We start from the raw sequence: 19,780 nt of genomic DNA on the forward strand, positions 1-19,780 counted from the left end.
GAAATGCCCCGAATTATAGGGCTATCTCCTATAAGGTTTTGTGGAACTTGAATGAATCTATCACTGAATATGGCCTTAGCTCTTCTTATTATCAGACTGTTTTTAAAAATCGTACCTCAACCTATAACCTTCTTCCCACTGATTGGAAGATGATTGCAGAGGCATGTCTGACATCTACTCAATTTGTGATCTGGAAATCTCTCTATTAATTGATTTGAAAGATGCTTTCTTTTCTATTCCGTTGCAACCCCAAGATCGTTTACTGTTTGCTTTCACTCTCCCTGTTTTCAATAATAGCTGTCCTACTTCTCCCTATCAGTGGAAAGTTTTGCCTCAAGGAATGTTAAACAGCCCTACTATGTGTCAATATGTGGTGCATTTACTGTTGGAGCCCTTCCGCCGCTCCCATGAAAACGTTCTTTTGTATCACTACATGGATGGTATTTTGCTTGCTGCTGATATGCCTCACCCATCGTTTCAACAGATACTGCTCCTTCTCATTGAACATTTAACCGCTAATGGTATGACCATAGCTACCGAGAAAGTCCAACAAGCGGAACCCTTTTACTATCTAGATCATAACCTTTCTTAGTCTCGTTCATCCCCTGTTCTTCCCTCCTTGTCTTTACCCTCCCCTACCACCATAGTACAGCTCCAGCAGTATTTGGGATTGCTGAATTGGGACCGCCCTTACATGGGATTCACAACCTCTCAGCTGACCCCCCTTTTTTCTGCCCTGGCAGGGCTTCCTCCCCCTCACATCTTATTCACCTTACCCCTCAGCAATTGGACACGCTGGCTGAGGTCAATCGTGCGCTGCCTATTAAGTGGGTGGATAGGTGCCAGGAGAACACCCCCCTCTCTCTTCTTTTGCGTAACACTCCTGCTATTCCTACTGCTTGTATTATACAAGTACTGCCCTCTTCAGTCTTGATCAATGAATGGATTCATCTTCTGCATACCCCCCCCCCGGAAAACTATTTCCTCTCGCTTTTCATTATACTCTCTTTTAATTGTTCGCGGCCACTGCCACTGCTTAACGCTCATAGGTTTTGAGCCGGTTTCACTTTATGTCCCCCTTCCCCTTCCCATGTGGGAATCTTTATTTTCTCAAAGTACAGACCTCCAGATGGCCCTTGTGGACTGGCCTGGTCAGGTCTTATATCATCTACCTGTGGAAACTCGCATTCAATTGATTCAGTTGGTCCCCGTCCTCTTTAACACTTGTATGCAAGACCAACCTATCCCGCAGGCATTAACTGTTTTCGCTGACGGGACAAAAACCAGGGGAGCCTGTGTTTTTCAAAGGAACGGGCAATGGGTTATACATCACACCCTGGCCCAATCCTCTGCTCAATGCGCAGAATTGGCCGCTTCCATTTTGGCCTTTCAGAAACTAACTGATACACCTTTTAATTTAATTGTAGACTTCTTGTATGTTTCCCAGATTATTCTTAATATTTTTGACAACTATTTGTCCCCGGCTTTTGAGAGCTCCTTAATGGCCTTGTTTTTGACTCTCCAGCAGCTTGTTATGGCTAGGACTGCTCCCTTTTTTGTCGCTCACATACGCAGCCATCAGCCCTTTCCTGGAATGTTACCTGAGGGCAACGACACTGCCGATCAGGCTGCAAGATCACCCGCTGTTTCTTCCTTGTCTTCCCCAACCCCATGGGAGATCCACTCCTACTTTCATCAAAATGCCAAGGCTCTCGCTTATCAATTTGGCATCTCAAAATCTGAAGCCTCGGCCATTGTTCAACAATTCCCCATATGTAGTCAGCATGCCAACTCCATCCCTATGGGGGTCAACCCGCGTAGTCTTGAGGCTTCACAAATTTGGCAGATGGATGTTACGCAATAACAACCTTTTGCGCCCTGGAAATATTTACATGTTTCCATTGACACTTATTCAGGTTTTATTATGGCCTCCCCGCAAAGGGGTGAAGCCACCAAACATGTCATCAACCATTATATTCATACCTTTGCAAATTTGGGACATCCTAAAGAACTTAAAACTGACAATGGCCCCACTTACACTAGTTCAGCCTTTGAGCAATTTTGTAACATTTGGCGTATCACGCACAAGTTTGGTATTGCCAGGGTCAAGTGGTAGTGGAAAGGGTGAACTTGACCGTTAAACGGGCGCTAGAAAAATTGAAAATGGAGAAAATCCCTCTGGGCCTCCCGTCCTTGCAAAACCAATTGAACAGAGTACTTTTTACTCTTAATTTCCTGAACTTAACTGGGTCCTCCACTCCCTCTACTGCCGCCCAGCGACACTTTGCTGCACATGATTCTTTGCCTCCCCGACCCCCCGTTTATTACAGGATACTTTCGGATCAGACCTGGAGAGGCCCCACATATCTCAACACCTGGAGCCGAGGTTACGCCATAGTACAACTATAGGATCGTGTTTTGTGGGTTTCTGGACGGCACGTACGCCCGTTTTTGCCAAAAACTAAAGAAAAGAAGGAATCCATCCCTGACCTCTCTGAGTGCTGTATCTTTAATTGACGATGTCCGCATCAGCTACAGAGCCTGTCTCCATGCCCGCCCAGGAATCCGGACTGCATCAACTTCCAACATATGATGAAGTTTTTCCTGACCCTCCGGAATACCCCCCTCCTCGAGGATGCCCTGTTTTGCACATTCACAAATGCCCCTCCCATGTCACTCTTTGGGAGGGCTTAAATGGACCCATGTCAGATATGTCATTTTTCTTGCATGCTTTTATTTTTGTGTTCTGTTTTTTGTGTTTAATTTTTCTTATTGCCCTAGTTACCTGCTCCTATGCTCCAGCTTACACCCGCCCCAGATGTTCTGTGGACCTGCAACAACGGATGGAATATAATATTTGGCTACGTCTTGCAAATCTCTCCAATTTGTCTACATTTTGTTTGTTGCAAACTGTTGATATGCATATGATTCTTGGGCATTGTCTGATTCCTGTATGTACCCCCCTTTCTGTGTTCCTTAATGACTCCTCTTTGTCAATGTTTTTAACTGCCCAGGAACTGCAATATACCTGGTCCCGTGTCATATCGTCTCTTTCCTGGAGCAATGTCATTATATACCCCTCACGTTGCCATAGGAGCAAATGTGACATGTGCCTATATTGTTAATTGTTCCACCCATCGGTCCCACCCACGCTGCTTGAAAATGTCATCTGCCACGTGGGAGCGCAATTGCTCAGCCATACAAAATGTGTCATTTGCCTATGGTCATGTGTTGTTGCCCCCAGGATAGTTTTTTACATGTGGCGATAGGACCTTCAATTATATTCCAGCAAACTTATCTGAAACCGTTTGTAGCCTTACCCGCCTAATCCCTGTTTTCCCCTCAAAGCAGGAAGTACTTTTGTCTCAACATTACCGGCAACGCAGAGACATTACTCCCTTGGATGACACTTGTGATAGTAACCTCGCCTTACTGAACAAAGCTGATTATACCTCCTTAGCTGTTTCACTTGTAGGGATGCCCGCATTAGCACTGTATAATCAGCGTTTGATAGGAAAGCTTGCCTGTGCCTTGGCAAAAGATATTAATAGAACCTCCATTGCCTTGGCTGCTTTAAATGAAGAACAATCTGACCTAAGACATGCTATACTTGATAACAGAGCTGCCATAGACTTTTTACTGTTACTCCACCATCAGGATTGTCAGGCAGTTAAGAACATGTATTGTTTCAATCTCACTGATAACTCTGCCACCACAGAAGAACAGATAAAGCAGATGAAGTAATTGGTGGGTAACATAGGTGCAGATATACTACCCAATTGGTGGAATGCTCTATGGTCATGGCTTCCAGATGGCTCTTGGTTAAGGTTAATTCTTATGTATATGATTGGTATTATTTCAGCCGCTATATTAATATTATTATTATTATTATTATTATTTATTCGATTTCTATGCCGCCCCTCTCCGAAGACTCGGGGCGGCATACAACAATATGTTGTTTTATCCAATGTATTCCTTCCTTGTTGTCTAAGTGTCACTCTGCCTTTGTTCACAATGTATTGTATGAGTCTGCTCAACCTCTCATGCCCCCCCTGGAACCGTATTATGATGATCCACCAAACACGAAGGAACCTTTCCACTTCCCCAGCGATGAAGAAATAGAAACAGAGCACTGATTTGGGTGCTTGCGTTCAAACAAAAATAAAACAGAGGAGATGTAACTGCCGTAGCATGTTAGGATAGGATTACACTATATCTGGACTTCTAACAACAAATGCCTTATACACTCCAATTCCGCTAGCCAGGACAGGACTGCACGTAGGTCACATAAAGTGAGTCTGCATTTCTGGTGAAATCTGCTTAAGGAAGTGACTGGCCATAAAACAGTTCAAGCAACTCTCCTCGGATAACAAGAATGTGTCAACAGGAAAAGAACTGTGTGATCAAAAGACGCAATTTACATTGCCTGGGGTAAACAGGACAAAGGATGTGATAAAAGATCTTGCTTTGTGGTAAACAGGAGGTAGCTGTGTTAAACAACAAAAGGTCCCAGGAAATTGGCCATGAGAGACATTTGCTTAGTAGAAACTAGATACGTGCCATATGGAGATGGGAAGGACTCGGAAGTTGTGTCATGTCTTAGAGTTACGTTATTGATGTTTGTATATCACTTGACATGTAAGACATTCCCATTTGCATATTCCCCCAATAAAAGGAGGTGCACAGCTCAATACTGTGTCATTTCACCCAGAGAGAGATGTGTCTAAGTCTTCTTTCTAGGATTCACATTTGTGACTAACCCCCCATGGCTGTTCTGGGTCCTATTCTTTTTAATATGTTTGTGAGTGACATAGGGGAAGATTTGGTAGGGAAGGTTTGCCTATTTGCCGATGACTCTAAAATGTCCAATAGGGTTGATATTACTAGGCATCAGTAATATGGCAAATGATTTAGCTTTACTGGATAAGTGGTCAAAGCAATGGAAACTGCAGTTTAATGTTTCCAAATGTAAAATGATGCACATGGGCAAAAGGAATCCTCAATATGAGTATTGTATTGGCAGTTCTGTGCTAGCAAAAACTTCAGAAGAAAAGGATTTAGGGGTAATGATTTCTGACAGTCTCAAAATGGGTGAACAATGCAGTCAGGCGGTAGGGAAAGCAAGTAGAATGCTCAGCTTCATAGCTAGGGGTATAACCAGTAGGAAGAGGGAGGTTGTGATACCGTTGTATAGAGCGCTGGTGAGACCACATTTGGAATACTATGTTCTGTTCTGGAGACCTCATCTACAAAAAGATATTGATAAAATTGAACAGGTCCAAAGACGGGCTACAAAAATGGTGGAAAGTCTTAAGCATAAAACTTATCAGGAAAGACTTAATGAACTCAATCTGTATAGTCTGGATGACAGAAGGGAAAGGAGGGACATGATCGAAACATTTAAATATGTTAGAGGGTTAAATAAGGTTCAGGAGGGAAGTGTTTTTAATAGGAAAGTGAACACAAGAACAAGGAAGCACAATCTGAGGTTAGTTGGGGGAAAGATTAGAAGTAACGTGAGAAAATATTATTCTACTGAAAGAGTAATAGATGCTTGGAACAAACTTCCAGCAGACGTAGTTGGCAAATCCACAGTAACTGAATTTAAACATCCCTGGGATAAATACATATCCATCCTAAGATAAAATACAGTAAATAGTATAAGGGCAGACTAGATGGACCTTGAGGTCTTTTTCTGCCATCAATCTTCTATGTTTCTATGTGTGTGAATTTGTCTTATCAAGTTAGCCTCACGCCTGGATTTTGGCAGTGGAAAAGACATTGCTTTGGTTTGTGTTTGTGCAGTTTAACAAATGTCTTGTAAATAGACTCTAGCTCTTTTTAAAAAATTTGTGTTTGAGTTTTAATTTGGGGCTAATTACCAGTTGGCTGCAGTACAAGACAGAACACAATTGGGAGCTAATTTAGGTGAAACCTTTGCCAACCTTGTCGGAAAGAAATGCCAACAATAAAACATTTTATATAAATTTTCTTTGTATGCAGTGGAGATTGTTAATTTAAGGTTCCAGTTCCATACTCTCTCCCATTTGTCAATATTGATCGTATGGCGTGTATTCTGGGCCCATGTTATCATAACTTCCTTCACTCTTTCGTCTTCCATTTTATAATTTAAAATACAGTTATACAATTTTGATATTATTTTCTCATCAGGGCCTACTAAAATTTTGTCTAGCTCTTGATCATTTAAACTGAAAATTAAATTGAGCCAAATCTGATTTATATTTATTTTGTATCTGGAAATATGGCCACCAATCGATATTTATGCCAATTAAAGCCAAATTTTCCCTAATGTTTAATTTGTTTTGCTCATCAAGCAATTGTTTATATGTACTTTTTTTTTTAATCTAAGTTTAATACATTGGGTTAGTTAGTGGCTTCCATCGGAGATATTCATTTTGGAATTTGAGTATAAAATTTCTTCCTAATATCCATCCAATCTTCTGTCAGGATTCCTCTTACGTGTTGTTTTTTAAAGTAATTATTAATTTTGTTTTCTTCATTCCAAAGGTATTTATGCCATCCCATTTGTAGTTAATGTTCTTCAATATTTAATATTCTTTTTTTTGTCAATTTACTCAGTCTTTTACCCATGTTACTATTGCCGCTTGATGATATATTCTCCAAATAGATATACCCATTCCTGCTTGTCTTTTTTTATCCTGAAGTAATTTATATTTTATTCTAGGTTTTTTTTAATCCTTCCATACAAAATTCTGAAATTATCTATCTCACATTTCAGCCTTTCTTCTGGTCGTAAGATGCTCCTTTGTATTCAGTTCTGGCCTTAGGATGATAATGTAGCACTTGGGGATGAAGATGCAGCCCAGCAATCCAGCACTAGAGGCCAAGATGGAGAAGACCTGAACTGCCACCATATATTTCCCTTTGGTGCTCAGGTAGGTGGGCACAAAACTCACCCAGACACTGCAGAAGACCAGCATGCTGAAGGTGATCAGCTTGGCTTCATTGAAGGCACCAGGCAGATTCCTGGCCAGAAAAGCCACTGTGAAGCAGATGGCAGCCAGGAAACCCATGTAACTGAGGGTGATGTAGAACATGACAACAGAGCCTTCATTGCACTGCAGGATGATCTCTCCAGGCTGAGAGTGGAAGTCAGAGTCAGAGAATGGAGGAGAAACTCCCAGCCAGATGGAGCAGATGACAATTTGGGCAGCAAAAGAAGAAAGGATGATGGAGATGGGCAGACTCTTTCCCAACCATCTCTTCACTTGGTTTCCTGGTTTTGTAGCCAGAAAAGCCAGAACCACTGTGATTGTTTTGGCCAAGAGAGAAGAAATTGCAACGGAGAAGACGATGCTAAACACTGTTTGTCGGAGAAGGCATGTGGCATTTCTTGGTTGACCAATGAAAAGAAAAGGAGACAAGAAGCAAAGCAGGAGGGAGACCAGGAGAATGTAGGAGAGGTCCCGGTTGTTGGCTTTGACAATGGGAGTTTCTCGGTATTTAATGAATATGATTAAAATAAGGCCTGTGGCTAGGAACATGAGCAGGGCAAAGGAGACCAGGATGGTTCCCAGATGTTCTTCATGAGAAAGGAAGGTTATACTTTTGGGGACACATTTGACTTTCTCCTCATTTGGATATTTATCATCTGGACACTTGGTGCATTGTTCTGTATCTGAATAAATCAAAAAGCAATATTTCTTTAATATTCTATCATTTTATATTTCATGAAATACTTTCTTGGAACAACAACTGTTGCCAGCAGCATTTTCCAAGAAGTGTTGCATAAAATCACCAGTGAAAGAAGGTAAAAAGAATATCATTTTCTTAAAAATTAGATATTTTTCTGGTCTATGATATTAGTGCCTTCTTGAAGAAGCTACATAGAAATCTATCTTATTAGAAACATAGAAACATAGAAGTCTGACGGCAGAAAAAGACCTCCTGGTCCATCTAGTCTGCCCTTATACTATTTTCTGTATTTTATCTTAGGATGGATATATGTTTATCCCAGGCATGTTTAAATTCAGTTACTGTGGATTTATCTACAACGTCTGCTGGAAGTTTGTTCCAAGGATCTACTACTCTTTCAGTAAAATAATATTTTCTCATGTTGCTTTTGATCTTTCCCCCAACTAACTTCAGATTGTGTCCCCTTGTTCTTGTGTTCACTTTCCTTTTAAAAACACTTCCCTCCTGGACCTTGTTTAACCCTTTAATATATTTAAATGTTTCGATCATGTCCCCCCTTTTCCTTCTGTCCTCCAGACTATACAGATTGAGTTCATTAAGTCTTTCCTGATACGTTTTATGCTTAAGACCTTCCACCATTCTTGTAGCCCGTCTTTGGACCTGTTCAATTTTGTCAATATCTTTTTGTAGGTGAGGTCTCCAGAACTGAACACAGTATTCCAAATGTGGTCTCACCAGCATTCTATATAGCGGGATCATAATCTCCCTTTTCCTGCTTGTTATACCTCTAGCTATGCAGCCAAGCATCCTACTTGCTTTCCCTACCGCCTGACTGCACTGTTCACCCATTTTGAGACTGTCAGAAATCACTACCCCTAAATCCTTTTCTTTTGAAGTATTTGCTAACACAGAACTGCCAATACAATACTCACATTGAGGATTCCTTTTCCCCAAGTGCATTATTTTACATTTGGAAACATTAAACTGCAGTTTCCATTGCTTTGACCATTTATCTAGTAAAGCTAAATCATTTACCATATTACAGACGCCTCCAGGAATATCAACCCTATTGCACACTTTAGAGTCATCGGCAAATAGGCAAACCTTCCCTACCAAACCTTCCCCTATGTCACTCACAAACATATTAAAAAGAATAGGACCCAGAACAGACCCTTGTGGCACACCGCTTCTAACCTGACTCTGCTCAGAATACTCACCGTTAACAATAACTCTCTGATGTCTACTCTTCAGCCAGCTATTAGAGGTAAAAAATGAATTGATTAATCTTTGTAGGCACATTTCCCGAGTCCTGCCACATGGCACTTCTTAATATACAACAGCAACAACAACAGCAGAGTTGGAAGGGACATTGGAGGTCTTCTAATCGAAACCCCTGCTTAGGCAGGAAACCCTACACTATTTCGGACAAATGGTTATGCAACACCTTCTTAAAAACCTCCAGTGTTGGAGCATTCACAACTTCTGGAGGCAAGTTATTCCACTGATTAATTGTTCTAATTGTCAAGAAATTTCTGCTTGGTTCTAAGTTACTTCTCTCCTTGTTTGGTTTTCCCATTCTCAAGTGCTTTGGACAATACTTTGACCCCCTCTACTTTATGGCAACCCCTGAGATATTGGAACACTGGTATCATGTCACCCCTAATCCTTATTTTCTTTAATCTAGACATACCCAGTTCCTGCAACTGTTCTTCATATGTTTTAGCCTCCAGTCCCCTAATCATCTTTGTAACTCTTCTCTACACTCTTTCTAGAGTCTCAACATTCTTTTTGCATCGTGGCAACCAAAGCTGAATGCAGTATTCCAAGTGTGGCCTTACTGAGGCCTTATAAAGTGGTACTAACACTTCACATGATCTTGATTCTATCCTTCTGTTAATGCAGCCTAGAACTGGGTTGGCTTTTTTGGCAGCTGCTGCACACTACTGGCTCTTATTTAAATGGTGGCCCACTAGTACTCCAAGGTCCCTCTCACAGTTACTACTGTTGAACAAGGTAACTCATATATTGTATCCATACTGAACTCCAGATGTCTTTTGAAGTTGGCAGATAGAGGAAGCTAGTTCTGCAAATAATCTGGAATGATTACTAGGAGCAGCAGTTAATATGGATGTAATGAGCTGTACCCAATGGTGGGATTTAGCCAGTTTGAACCACTTCAGGAGAACCAGTTGTTAACTTTCTGACCAGTTTGGTGAACTGGTTGCTGGAAGAAATCATTAGGGCAGAGAACCGATTGTTAAATTATTTCAATCCCACCACTGATCCATACCACCTCGTTGTGATAATGCCTTCTCTGTCATTTTCAAGCAAAGGTGTATATATAAGACATTGTAAAAATCCTCCGAGGAAATGATTCCTCAAGTTTTAATTAACATATCCAAACTGAAGGGCACAAGAGACATTTTTTCTGGCAGTAGAGAATTGCCCAATCTGCCAAACCCAGTTACAGTGATACCTCATCATACAAACTTTTCGAGATACAAACCCGGGGTTTAAGATTTTTTTGCCTCTTCTTACAAATTATTTTCACCTTACAAACCCACCACCGCCGCTGGGATGCCCCGCCTCTGGACGTCTGTTGCCAGTGAAGCCCCCATTTTTGCACTGCTGGGATGCCCCTGAGGCTCCCCTCCATGGGAAACCCCACCTCTGGACTTCCATGTTTTTGCGATGCTGCAAGGGGCTTTGCTGGCAACGGAAGTCCGGAGGTGGGGTTTCCCAGCGAGGGGAGCCTCAGTGAAATTTCAGCATCGCAAAAATACACAGGTCCGGGGGTGGGGTTTCGAGGACATCCGTGTTTTTCCAATGCTACAATTTTGCTAAGGCTCCCCTTGCTGGGAAACCCCACCTCCGGACTTCCATTGCCAGCAAAATGCTTGTCTTTGCGATGCTGGGATTCCGCTGCTGGGATTCCCCTGCAGCATCGCAAAAACACAGAAGTCTGGAGGTGGGGTTTCCCAGCAAGGGGAGCCTCAGGGGAATCCCAGCAGTGCAAAAACGGGCGCTTCGGCTGGCAAAAGGAGTGAATTTTGGGCTTGCATGCATTCATCGTTTTTCCATTGATTCCTATGGGGAAAACATTGTTTTGTGTTACAAACTTTTCACCTTAAGGACCTCATCCCGGAACCAATTAAGTTTGTAAGACAAGGTATCACTGTATTTCTTGCCATGCGCTCCCTTCAAGTATTTCTGCTATTCCTCCATCTAGATTTTTTTCAAAAAAAGATGCAGTTTGAAACTAAACAAACCCACCCACCCCGAACAATTGAGCTTCAATCTGTCTCTTAACATGCACTTTCATGACAATGTTTTGGATGAAACCACTTCTACAAAGTCCATCTTTATCTTTGGGGTCCCCCACCTTCCTGAGTAGAGATGGTGCCCTCCGGACAAGGAACACAGTCATAACAACAATCAAGCTCTCCTTCTCGCTTTTGCTTGACAAATCCAGGATGACAATTTTCCACACATTGGGACCGAGGAAGAGGCTGAGCAGAGAAACAAGGGATACCAAAGGGAAAAATGTTAGAAGTGATCATCAATGGGAAATAGATGAACGTTAGCAGGATAGTCCCTGAGCTTCATTTGGGTAATTGTGAAATCACGGACTCTCATTCCAAGCAGATTGGAAGATAAATAATTGCTGGCAGGTTGGTCATTTAGTTCCTCTTTGGCATCTAACATTGAAACAAATGATTTTTCTACTTAAGAAAGTCTGGAGGGATGGAATTGAAACAATTTAAGCCTTACGTGACAACAACTTCAATTCCTCCTCATAACTTTGTTATACAATTTCTCCATTCTTCATATATCTATGATTTTAAATTATGGTGATCTTCAATTAGAATAGAATAGAATAACATAATTGAAAGAGACCTTGGAGGTCTTCTAGTCCAATCCCCTGCTTTGGCTGGAAACCCTACACTACTACAGAGGGCCGCCGAGAGGCCAGTATTACTGGTAGTGGCATCACGGGCCCGGCCAAATTGAAAAATGTGGGGGGGGGGGGGCGGCGATTGAAGAAGACCGGTAACTGGTGTGCTGGTGAGTTGGAGTGCTAAGGAAGCTAATTGGATTCAGTTGCAAAATTGTTACAATCAAGACCAGGCAAGAGAACAGATCAGCAAAAATGCCTAATTTTCTCTATTCTGCCTGAAGAGCTTCATAGCTGTTAAAGATGACGTTTGGATCAGAGCTAATTTGGTATACATTTTGATTATGGTGTTAGGTTTTTTTTCGAAATTGTTCCCTTCTAAGTTTGAGGAAAAGATGTGTTGCTTTGGAGTTGACATGTTTTTTGGAGCCGTCTCACCATTTTAGATTTAAAAAGCAAACACCATCCTGGATTCGAGAAGCAAGCATTGTGGGGAGTGGGAAGATTTGAATATGCAAAGGAGAAGCTGGGTTGAGCTACTAAGGACTTTTCAAAAAACAAACAACTACATCATATTTTGAGACTTGTGCAGAGAAGATCTGAAGCGGGAGTTTGTTAGTTTACATTTTACATTCTAAATTATGTTAAATGCATACACAGTATAATCTCACCGTATGTTTAATAGATATGATAACATCCTAGGAAAAGAAGAAGAAAGAAGAAAAGAGAAAGAAAAGGTGTTGTTCTTAGAGCCACGGGCATGCTATTTGTTAAGAGACATTATACATTACACATTTAAAAGCTTAAATATATTAAGTTATGGAACTTAATAGCAGGTACATGTATGAGAAAAAATCTTGGATTTTTTGCACATTTGCTTCATAATATGGATTTGATGATACGTGAGGGTATGTTCTTTTTTATAAAGCAATTTTACAATTTTGCAAACTTTGGAAAATGCTATAAGGAGATAGGTGGAGAGGTTAATGAAGGAGAGGGAAGATTTTTTTTGCTCTTCCCTCCTCTTTCTCTTCTTTTTTCTTGCACTGTGCTTTTCTTTTTCTTGTTTTTTCTTTTCATCCTGTTGTGCCTTTATATTCATAGTTACCTTATCTACTTAGTGTAATTTTCTATTTTCTGTTTATATCTCTTTGTGTTCTTATTTTTTTATAGATTTAATTTTATTTTTTAACTTTCTTATTTTTAATTTTTTATATAAAGGAATTAGTAATTAGGTTTGTAATTGGATTAATTGGGCAATATTTGGTGATCCTATTTGTTTTGTTTTTCCTCCCTTTGATTATGCTACCGCAAGATGTTTTCCATTTTTTTAGGGGTATTTTTTAATAGGCGCTAATTATCTGTAAAGGGTTGACTTTTTTTTACAACTATGGTGGAGTTTACGTATAGTTTTAAACATTATTGTGTATAATTTATCTTCTGGTTACCTGTTATTTATTGGTATTATTGTGAAAACAAATATTTTTCTAGTGTGATGCAGGAGTATTTTGTCTTTATCCTTTGTTTAAGTTTAAGTTTAAGTTTAATCAGATTTGTATGCCGCCCCTCTCCGCAGACTCGGGGCGGCTCACAGCAATAGCAATACAATGTAAGACAAATCCAATATTTAAATTAATTTAAAAAACACCACAAGTTAAAACCAATCATACACACTAGCGTACCATGCATACATTTTATAAGCCTAGGGGGAAGGAACATGTCAATTCCCCCATGCCTGACGACAGAGGTGAGTTTTAAGGAGCTTACGAAAGGCTAGGAGGGTGGGGGCAACTCTGATATCTGGGGGGAGTTGGTTCCAAAGGGTCGGGGCTGCCACAGAGAAGGCTCTTCCCCTGGGTCCCGCCAAACGACATTGTTTAGTTGACGGGACCCGGAGAAGACCCACTCTGTGGGACCTAACTGGTCGCTGGGATTCGTGCGGCAGAAGGCGGTCCCGGAGATATTCTGGTCCAGTGCCATGAAGGGCTTTATAGGTCATAACCAACACTTTGAATTGTGACCGGAAACTGATCGGCAACCAATGCAGACTGCGGAGTGTTGGTGTGACATGGGCAAATTTAGGAAAGCCCATGATAGCTCTCGCAGCTGCATTCTGCACGATCATCTTTGTGCCATCTTATTGCTGCTTTTAATATTGTTGATGGCAAAATTAATAATAGTTTATTAATTTGGTGTATTTACACTGTTCTGGTTATTTATTTGTATGTATGTAATATGTTGATGTCACTTGAATAAATTTTCTGCATTATTAACATATTATTAATCTGTCAAACAAGTGTACCTTGTTGTAGTGGCAGGCATAGATCACTGTAAGCTGAGTTATGTGCCAGAGCATGCGTTTTTTTTACCCTGCCCAGGAGCCAATCGCCTACCTTTTGCAAAAGCCTACCTTTGGCGATTGGCTCCAGGGCAGGGTTCAAAAACTGAAAGACGCAGCTAAGTGCGCCATGGCTAAGTGCGTGTGGGGGGAGCTTCTCTGGCAACGGCAGCAGCGGCACCAGGAGTACCCGCCTCACAGCTGACCACATTGCCACTGCTACCGCCGGCAACCCTCCCTCCCTCTGGGCCCCAAAGCTCACACCCTGCCGCGGCCAGGGAAGCTCCAGCCGGGCGGAGCGTAAAACATGAAGAAAAGGTCAGCTGTGAGGCAAAAAAACCCCACCTCGCCTTTCTGCGGGACCTTTTCTCCCTGTTTTATGGTGCACTCCGCCCGGCTGGAGCTTCCCTGGTGGCAGCAGGTATGAGCTTTGGGGCCCGGAGGGAGAGAGGGTTGCCGGCGGTAGCAGCGGCAAGGTGGTCAGCTGTGAGGTAGCTACTCCTGGTGCCGCTGCTGCTGCCACCAGGGACGCTCCCCCCACATGGCAGGGTGTGAGCTTTGGGAGAGAAAATGGCTCCGGCAGCAGGTAAAAATCGGCCGGGCTACCGGGAGGTGGAGCGTGGCCGGGCGCCAGGTACCTGGGACGCCTGGGAGGGCAAGGGGGTTGATGGCTGCTGCCTCTTAGCTGCAGAGCTGAGTGGAGGCAAAGACAATGGCGCCCTCCACTCTCTCTCCGGCTCAAGCTCTCTTTTACTCTCTGTTGCCGGCATGGTGAAAGAAAGAGAGAGAGAGAAAAAGGTGGGGAGAGAGAATGAGAGAGAAAGAAAGCAAGAGAAAAAGAGAGGGAAAGAAAGCAAGAGAGAGAGAGAAAGAGGGGGGAAGGAGGGAGAGGGAAAGACATAGAGGGAGGGTATGAGGGAGAGAGAAAGAGCAAGAAAGGAAGGAAGGAAGAGAGAAAGGAAGAGGGAGGGAGAGAGAGAGGGAAAGAAAGGAAGGGAGACAGAGAGAAAGGGGGAGGGAGAGATAGAAAGGAGGGAGAGGGGGGTAGTAGGATAGGGAGAGGGAAAAGGAAGGGCTTGGAGAAAGGCAGGGGGAGAGAAAGATAGAAAGGAAAGAGGGAGAAACGAAAAAGGGAGGGAGAGACAGAAAGGAAAGGGGGAGGGAGAGATAGAAAGGAAAGAGGGAGAGATAGAAAGGAGGGAGAGGGGTAGTAGGATAGGGAGAGGGAAAAGGAAGGGCTTGGAGAAAGGCAGGGGGAGAGAAAGATAAAAAGGAAAGAGGGGGAGAGATAGAAAGGAAAGAGGGAGGGAGGCATAGAAAGGATAGAATTATGGATGCAAGAACTCGCTCATGTGTGATAGCACACACCCACACTTTATTTATTTATTTATTTATTTATTTATTTATACTTATATGCTGCCCAGTCCCAAAGGGACTGCCACTCAGACACTATACTTTTCCGCCCACCCCGAAAAAAAATTAGAGGGAACACTGGTGGCAGGGTTTAAATTTTTTTTGTGAAAGGTAAATTTAATACATAATTGGTATGTCACAAAATAAAGTACAGTAGTTTTAAAATGGCGGGGGGGGGGGCAGACACTTAGGCTGTATGGGCCCCCAAAATTCCTGATGGCGGCCCTGCTACTACAGACAGATGGTTATCCAACATCTTCTTGAAAACTTCCAGCATTGGAGCATTCACAACTCCTGGAGGCAACGTGTTCCATGGGTTAATTCTTCTAACTTCTAACTATGTTTTAGCCTCCAATCCCCTAATCATCTTTGTCGCTCTTCTCTGCACTCTTTCTAGACTACACCTTAAAGAATAATCATTCAACCTCAATACTGGACATGGCTGAATCTGTTTAAAAGAGTTTCTTTATCATTGCATCTGAAGGACTGTAGAATAGTAGTGAAATTCCCACAAGCAATGTAACAAAATGTTCTTTTGTACATTCAACTCTCAATGAAGGTTATCTACCATGGTGATTAGTGTTAACCCACTTGAAATGGGTCCTAATCTTTAGGGAGGGAAAAGAGAAAACACCATAATATTTACCCACCTTGTTGTACAACTTAAGCCACGAAAGACCTTTTTGTTCAATAATAAGTCTCTGTCTCTTAATACTTCCCAGTTTAATTTTCATACCCCTCTCTTTGTGAAAAGCTGTCACGCACTCAAGGTCCATATCTGCAGTTAATTCTCCATTTTTGTCCAAGTACAGTTTCTTCTGGGAAAGATTATAGAACTCCTTCTCCAGAAAGGGATGGAACTAGAATGAAAACATCCAGGAATTTTAAAAACAAAAACTTTGATAGTTATCCCACCTGGTATTTTCATTTATGATTTTTTTTCTTTTACAATTTTGTTTATTTATTTATTTATTTATTTATTTATTATTTGGATTTGTATGCCGCCCCTCTCCGAAGACTCGGGGCGGCTCACAGCAATAATAATACAATGTGCAAACATGCTTAATTAGGACTAGTTAATAAGTGTTCATAAGTTCACTTGTGTCATTAAATTCATAAGTGAAGGGAAAAAGTTCAGCAAAATTTGCCAATCGTATATTAACAAAGTACGTATCGAGAAAGTACAATAGTAATGAATTAGAGGGAACATTCTACTGCAGGTATCAAATAAATTGAACAACAACAAAAAATAGATTATTCATAAAACCCTTGAAAACAACAGGTTGATTACCAGAAAGCCTGGATTTGTTCAGACAGAAGTTCCCAAGCTAGTCTGCTCTCAGGTAAACCAGACAAGAAATATGACCATTTGAACTAATGCTTCTTTATTGGAGCACTATCAGTGATGGGTCGATTCGGTGATCAAATGCTTCGTGCCTATTGTGCTTCTGAGCAGCATTCAAAATACAGCAATTTGAAGCTCAGCTGCTTGCCTTCTAAGGCAGCCCCAGTAAGTAGAACAGCGGAGGTGCAGAAATCAGCTCTGCTACGTGAACCGGCTGAGCCAGAAAGAAGGAAATATAGGACAGGATAGGATGGGGGCAGGTGAGAGGGCCAGCCGATCATCGGAACTACCAGTTTGCCCAAACCAGTCCGAACCGACAGTAGCCCATCACTGAGTGCTATTAAGAGAATCTTGCAAGTCTAAAAGTACATATTTTCCACCAATTCAGTCGTCGGAGAGGGGAGGCATAGAAATCCAATAAATAAATAAATAATTTTTTAGCTGAAAAGTTTAGGGAGGATCCTTTCTGAGTTTTATTTAAAAATAATTTTTATTCAATTTTTAAAACAATAAAAATACAAAAACAAAGGTAAAACACATAAACATATTTACATTTTACATTTCTGTGTCTTTGGTATGCAATCTATATACATTCAAGTCAATCTATTTCTTTTATTAATTTGCAATTATATTGATATTCGCGATTTTATGAGATTACTTGTTACTGGGTTTTTCCCCCTGAGCCAATTGTAGAATTTTCCCCACACAGTAAAGAATTCTTTCTCCTGACAGTTCCATAATTCTAAGGTAAGTCTACTCACTGCTACACAATCCAACATTTTGTGATCACTGTGTTCTCGGTCGGAGGATTTTCATCCTTGCATGTCTGTGTGAAGGATAATCTAGCACCTGTTAAGATGTGTATAATAAGATAGTAATTTGCTTTTGTGTGTTGCCTTCTCACGATCCCTAAGAAATATGTTTCTAGATCAGTGGTTCTCAACCTGGGAGTCGGGACCCCTTTAGGGGTCGAATGACCATTTCACGGGGGTCGCCTGAGGCCCTGGGAAAAGACAAATTTCTTCTGGTATTAGGAACTAATGCTTATATTCTGGCATCTTGGAACATATTTTTACAATCCGACCAATCAGGCGTTTACAGTGGGGGCATCTCTCTGACCTTCCTGCACATCAGCTCAAAGCTCTGTTGGGAGAATTGGTGCTAGACTTATGCTTGGGGGTCACTACAACATGAGGAACTGTATTAAGAGGTCGCGGCCTTAGAAAGGTTGAGAACCACTGTTCTAGATTTAATTCTACAGTGTTCCCTTGATTTTTGAGGGTTCGAACTTTGCAAATAGTCTATACCATGGTTTTTCCAGCCCAATAATGTCATATGTCATCACCAAACTTTCATCGACCTTTAATAAATATTTTTTTAAAATAAACTTTAATAAATAAACAAGGTGAGTGATAATCTAAATGGTTGCTAGGGGAATGGGAAATTGTAATTTAGGGGTTTAAAGTGTTAAGGAAAGGCTTGTGATACTGTTCATAGCTAAAAATAGTGTATTTACTTCCGCATCTCTACTTTGCGGAAATTCAACTTTCACGGGCGGTCTCGGAACACATCCCCCGTGAAAATCGAGGGAACACTGTACTTCGTGTTCTATCATTTCCTTTATGCAGTTCCTAATCGTTCCAAAATTTTCTTGCCACTGGACATGCCAACCATTGCAGTTCAATAATAGATTATGGGAATGCTTGGGATTTAACTTGATTTCACCAAAATAGTAGAAAATCATTTCCTTATCTGATGACAAGGAACCAAGCTAAGTGATAGCTGGATAGTATGATAACTATGTCAAACTGGTGCAAAAGTTGTGATAAATCAATGGCTTACCATACTATCTGTAGAAGGCCTGAGGTTTATGAAAACTTGGGAGGATGATTTCATGAGTGAGCAGATGAAGCAACAAAGCATTCTTTTGAGATGTTCAGAGCCATCGTATGTTCACCATCTGGACGGAAGTGGAAGAAGGAGTTGCCACACTGGCACAGCTTGAATGGCCAACGTGACAAGTTTGTTGTTTGGGGGCAAGGCATGTGAACTTTCAAATGGAATGAGAAGCTCAGATTTGGGTTCCCCAGTGCAAGTGCCAGAAATAAATTGGAACTTTGAGGAATGACTTGACTTGGACTTTGATTTAAATTTGGATGTTACCTGGAACCTTGACAAACTAATTGGATGAAAAACTCATGAATTTAACCTTTCTCATAAAACTTGGTAGTTATGAACAGTGTTCCCTCTAAGCTGAGTTATGTGCTGTAGCGCGGGAGATTTAAAAGCTCAGCCCTGAAGATTGCAATTCTAGCACAAAGGACCGACCTCTCCACTAGAATTGGCAAACTGTTGCTGAGATTTTAAAATCCCGTGCTACAGCACACAGTAAAGGGGGAAAGGCGGGAAAGAAAGGGGTCAATTGCTGGTCCGCTTTGCTTCCAGCCCCTTTAACCCTTTCTCCTTCCGGCTAGGATAGGTAAGCTCCTTACCATGGGGGTTGGTGGTGGTTGGGGATCTGCCGGACTACCGCCAGCCCAATGTCCGTCTGCGGGGGTGTGCACAGCGGGGTGGATCCGCCAGCCCTGCCAGCCCGATGTCCATCCGCAGATCCGCCAGGATGGAGTGGGCAGATCCGCCGGACCGACGATGTCCGTCGCTGGGGAGAGGGCAGATCCACCGGCCCCACCAGCCTGATGTCCATCCGCGAGGATGGGGGTGGATATGCCAGATTGACGATGTCTGTCTGTGAAGGGGAGAGTGGATCCGCCAGCCCCGGCAGCCCAATGTCCATCCGCGGGGGTGGGGGGAAGATCCGGTGGACTGACAATATCCGTCAATGGGGGCGGGCGCCGACCAGGGGCTGCCAAAAGGCAAGCGGCCTAATGGCACGCCCTGCCACCGAGCTTTTGCCCTCTGTGTGTGGGGGCGCCGATGCCGAACGCAGTCCATCCGTGATTTATTTATTTATTTATTTATTTATTTCATTTATTTATTTATTTATTTATTACTTAGATTTGTATGCCGCCCCTCTCCGAAGACTCCCTGATGAAGGGTGCATGGCAGGCACAGGCAGTCCCAGGAGAGAAAGAGGGAGGGAGAGAAAGAAAGA

The 19,780-nt window shown here is 42.1% G+C and overlaps 1 protein-coding gene across 1 annotated transcript; it reads right to left on the reverse strand.

The window, feature by feature from the left end:
• Window positions 1-6,749: 6,749 nt before the first annotated feature.
• Window positions 6,750-19,462, reverse strand: LOC139159216 (vomeronasal type-2 receptor 26-like). Its single transcript, XM_070736564.1, has 4 exons — window positions 19,161-19,462; window positions 18,511-18,529; window positions 16,060-16,183; window positions 6,750-7,660 (listed from the first exon to the last, which is right to left on the reverse strand). Exons 1-4 carry the CDS (start codon window positions 19,460-19,462, stop codon window positions 6,750-6,752), a joined length of 1,356 nt encoding a protein of 451 aa, XP_070592665.1.
• Window positions 19,463-19,780: the final 318 nt, after the last annotated feature.

Source organism: Erythrolamprus reginae, chromosome 2, assembly GCF_031021105.1.
Source record: "Erythrolamprus reginae isolate rEryReg1 chromosome 2, rEryReg1.hap1, whole genome shotgun sequence".
Taxonomy (NCBI): domain Eukaryota; kingdom Metazoa; phylum Chordata; class Lepidosauria; order Squamata; family Dipsadidae; genus Erythrolamprus; species Erythrolamprus reginae.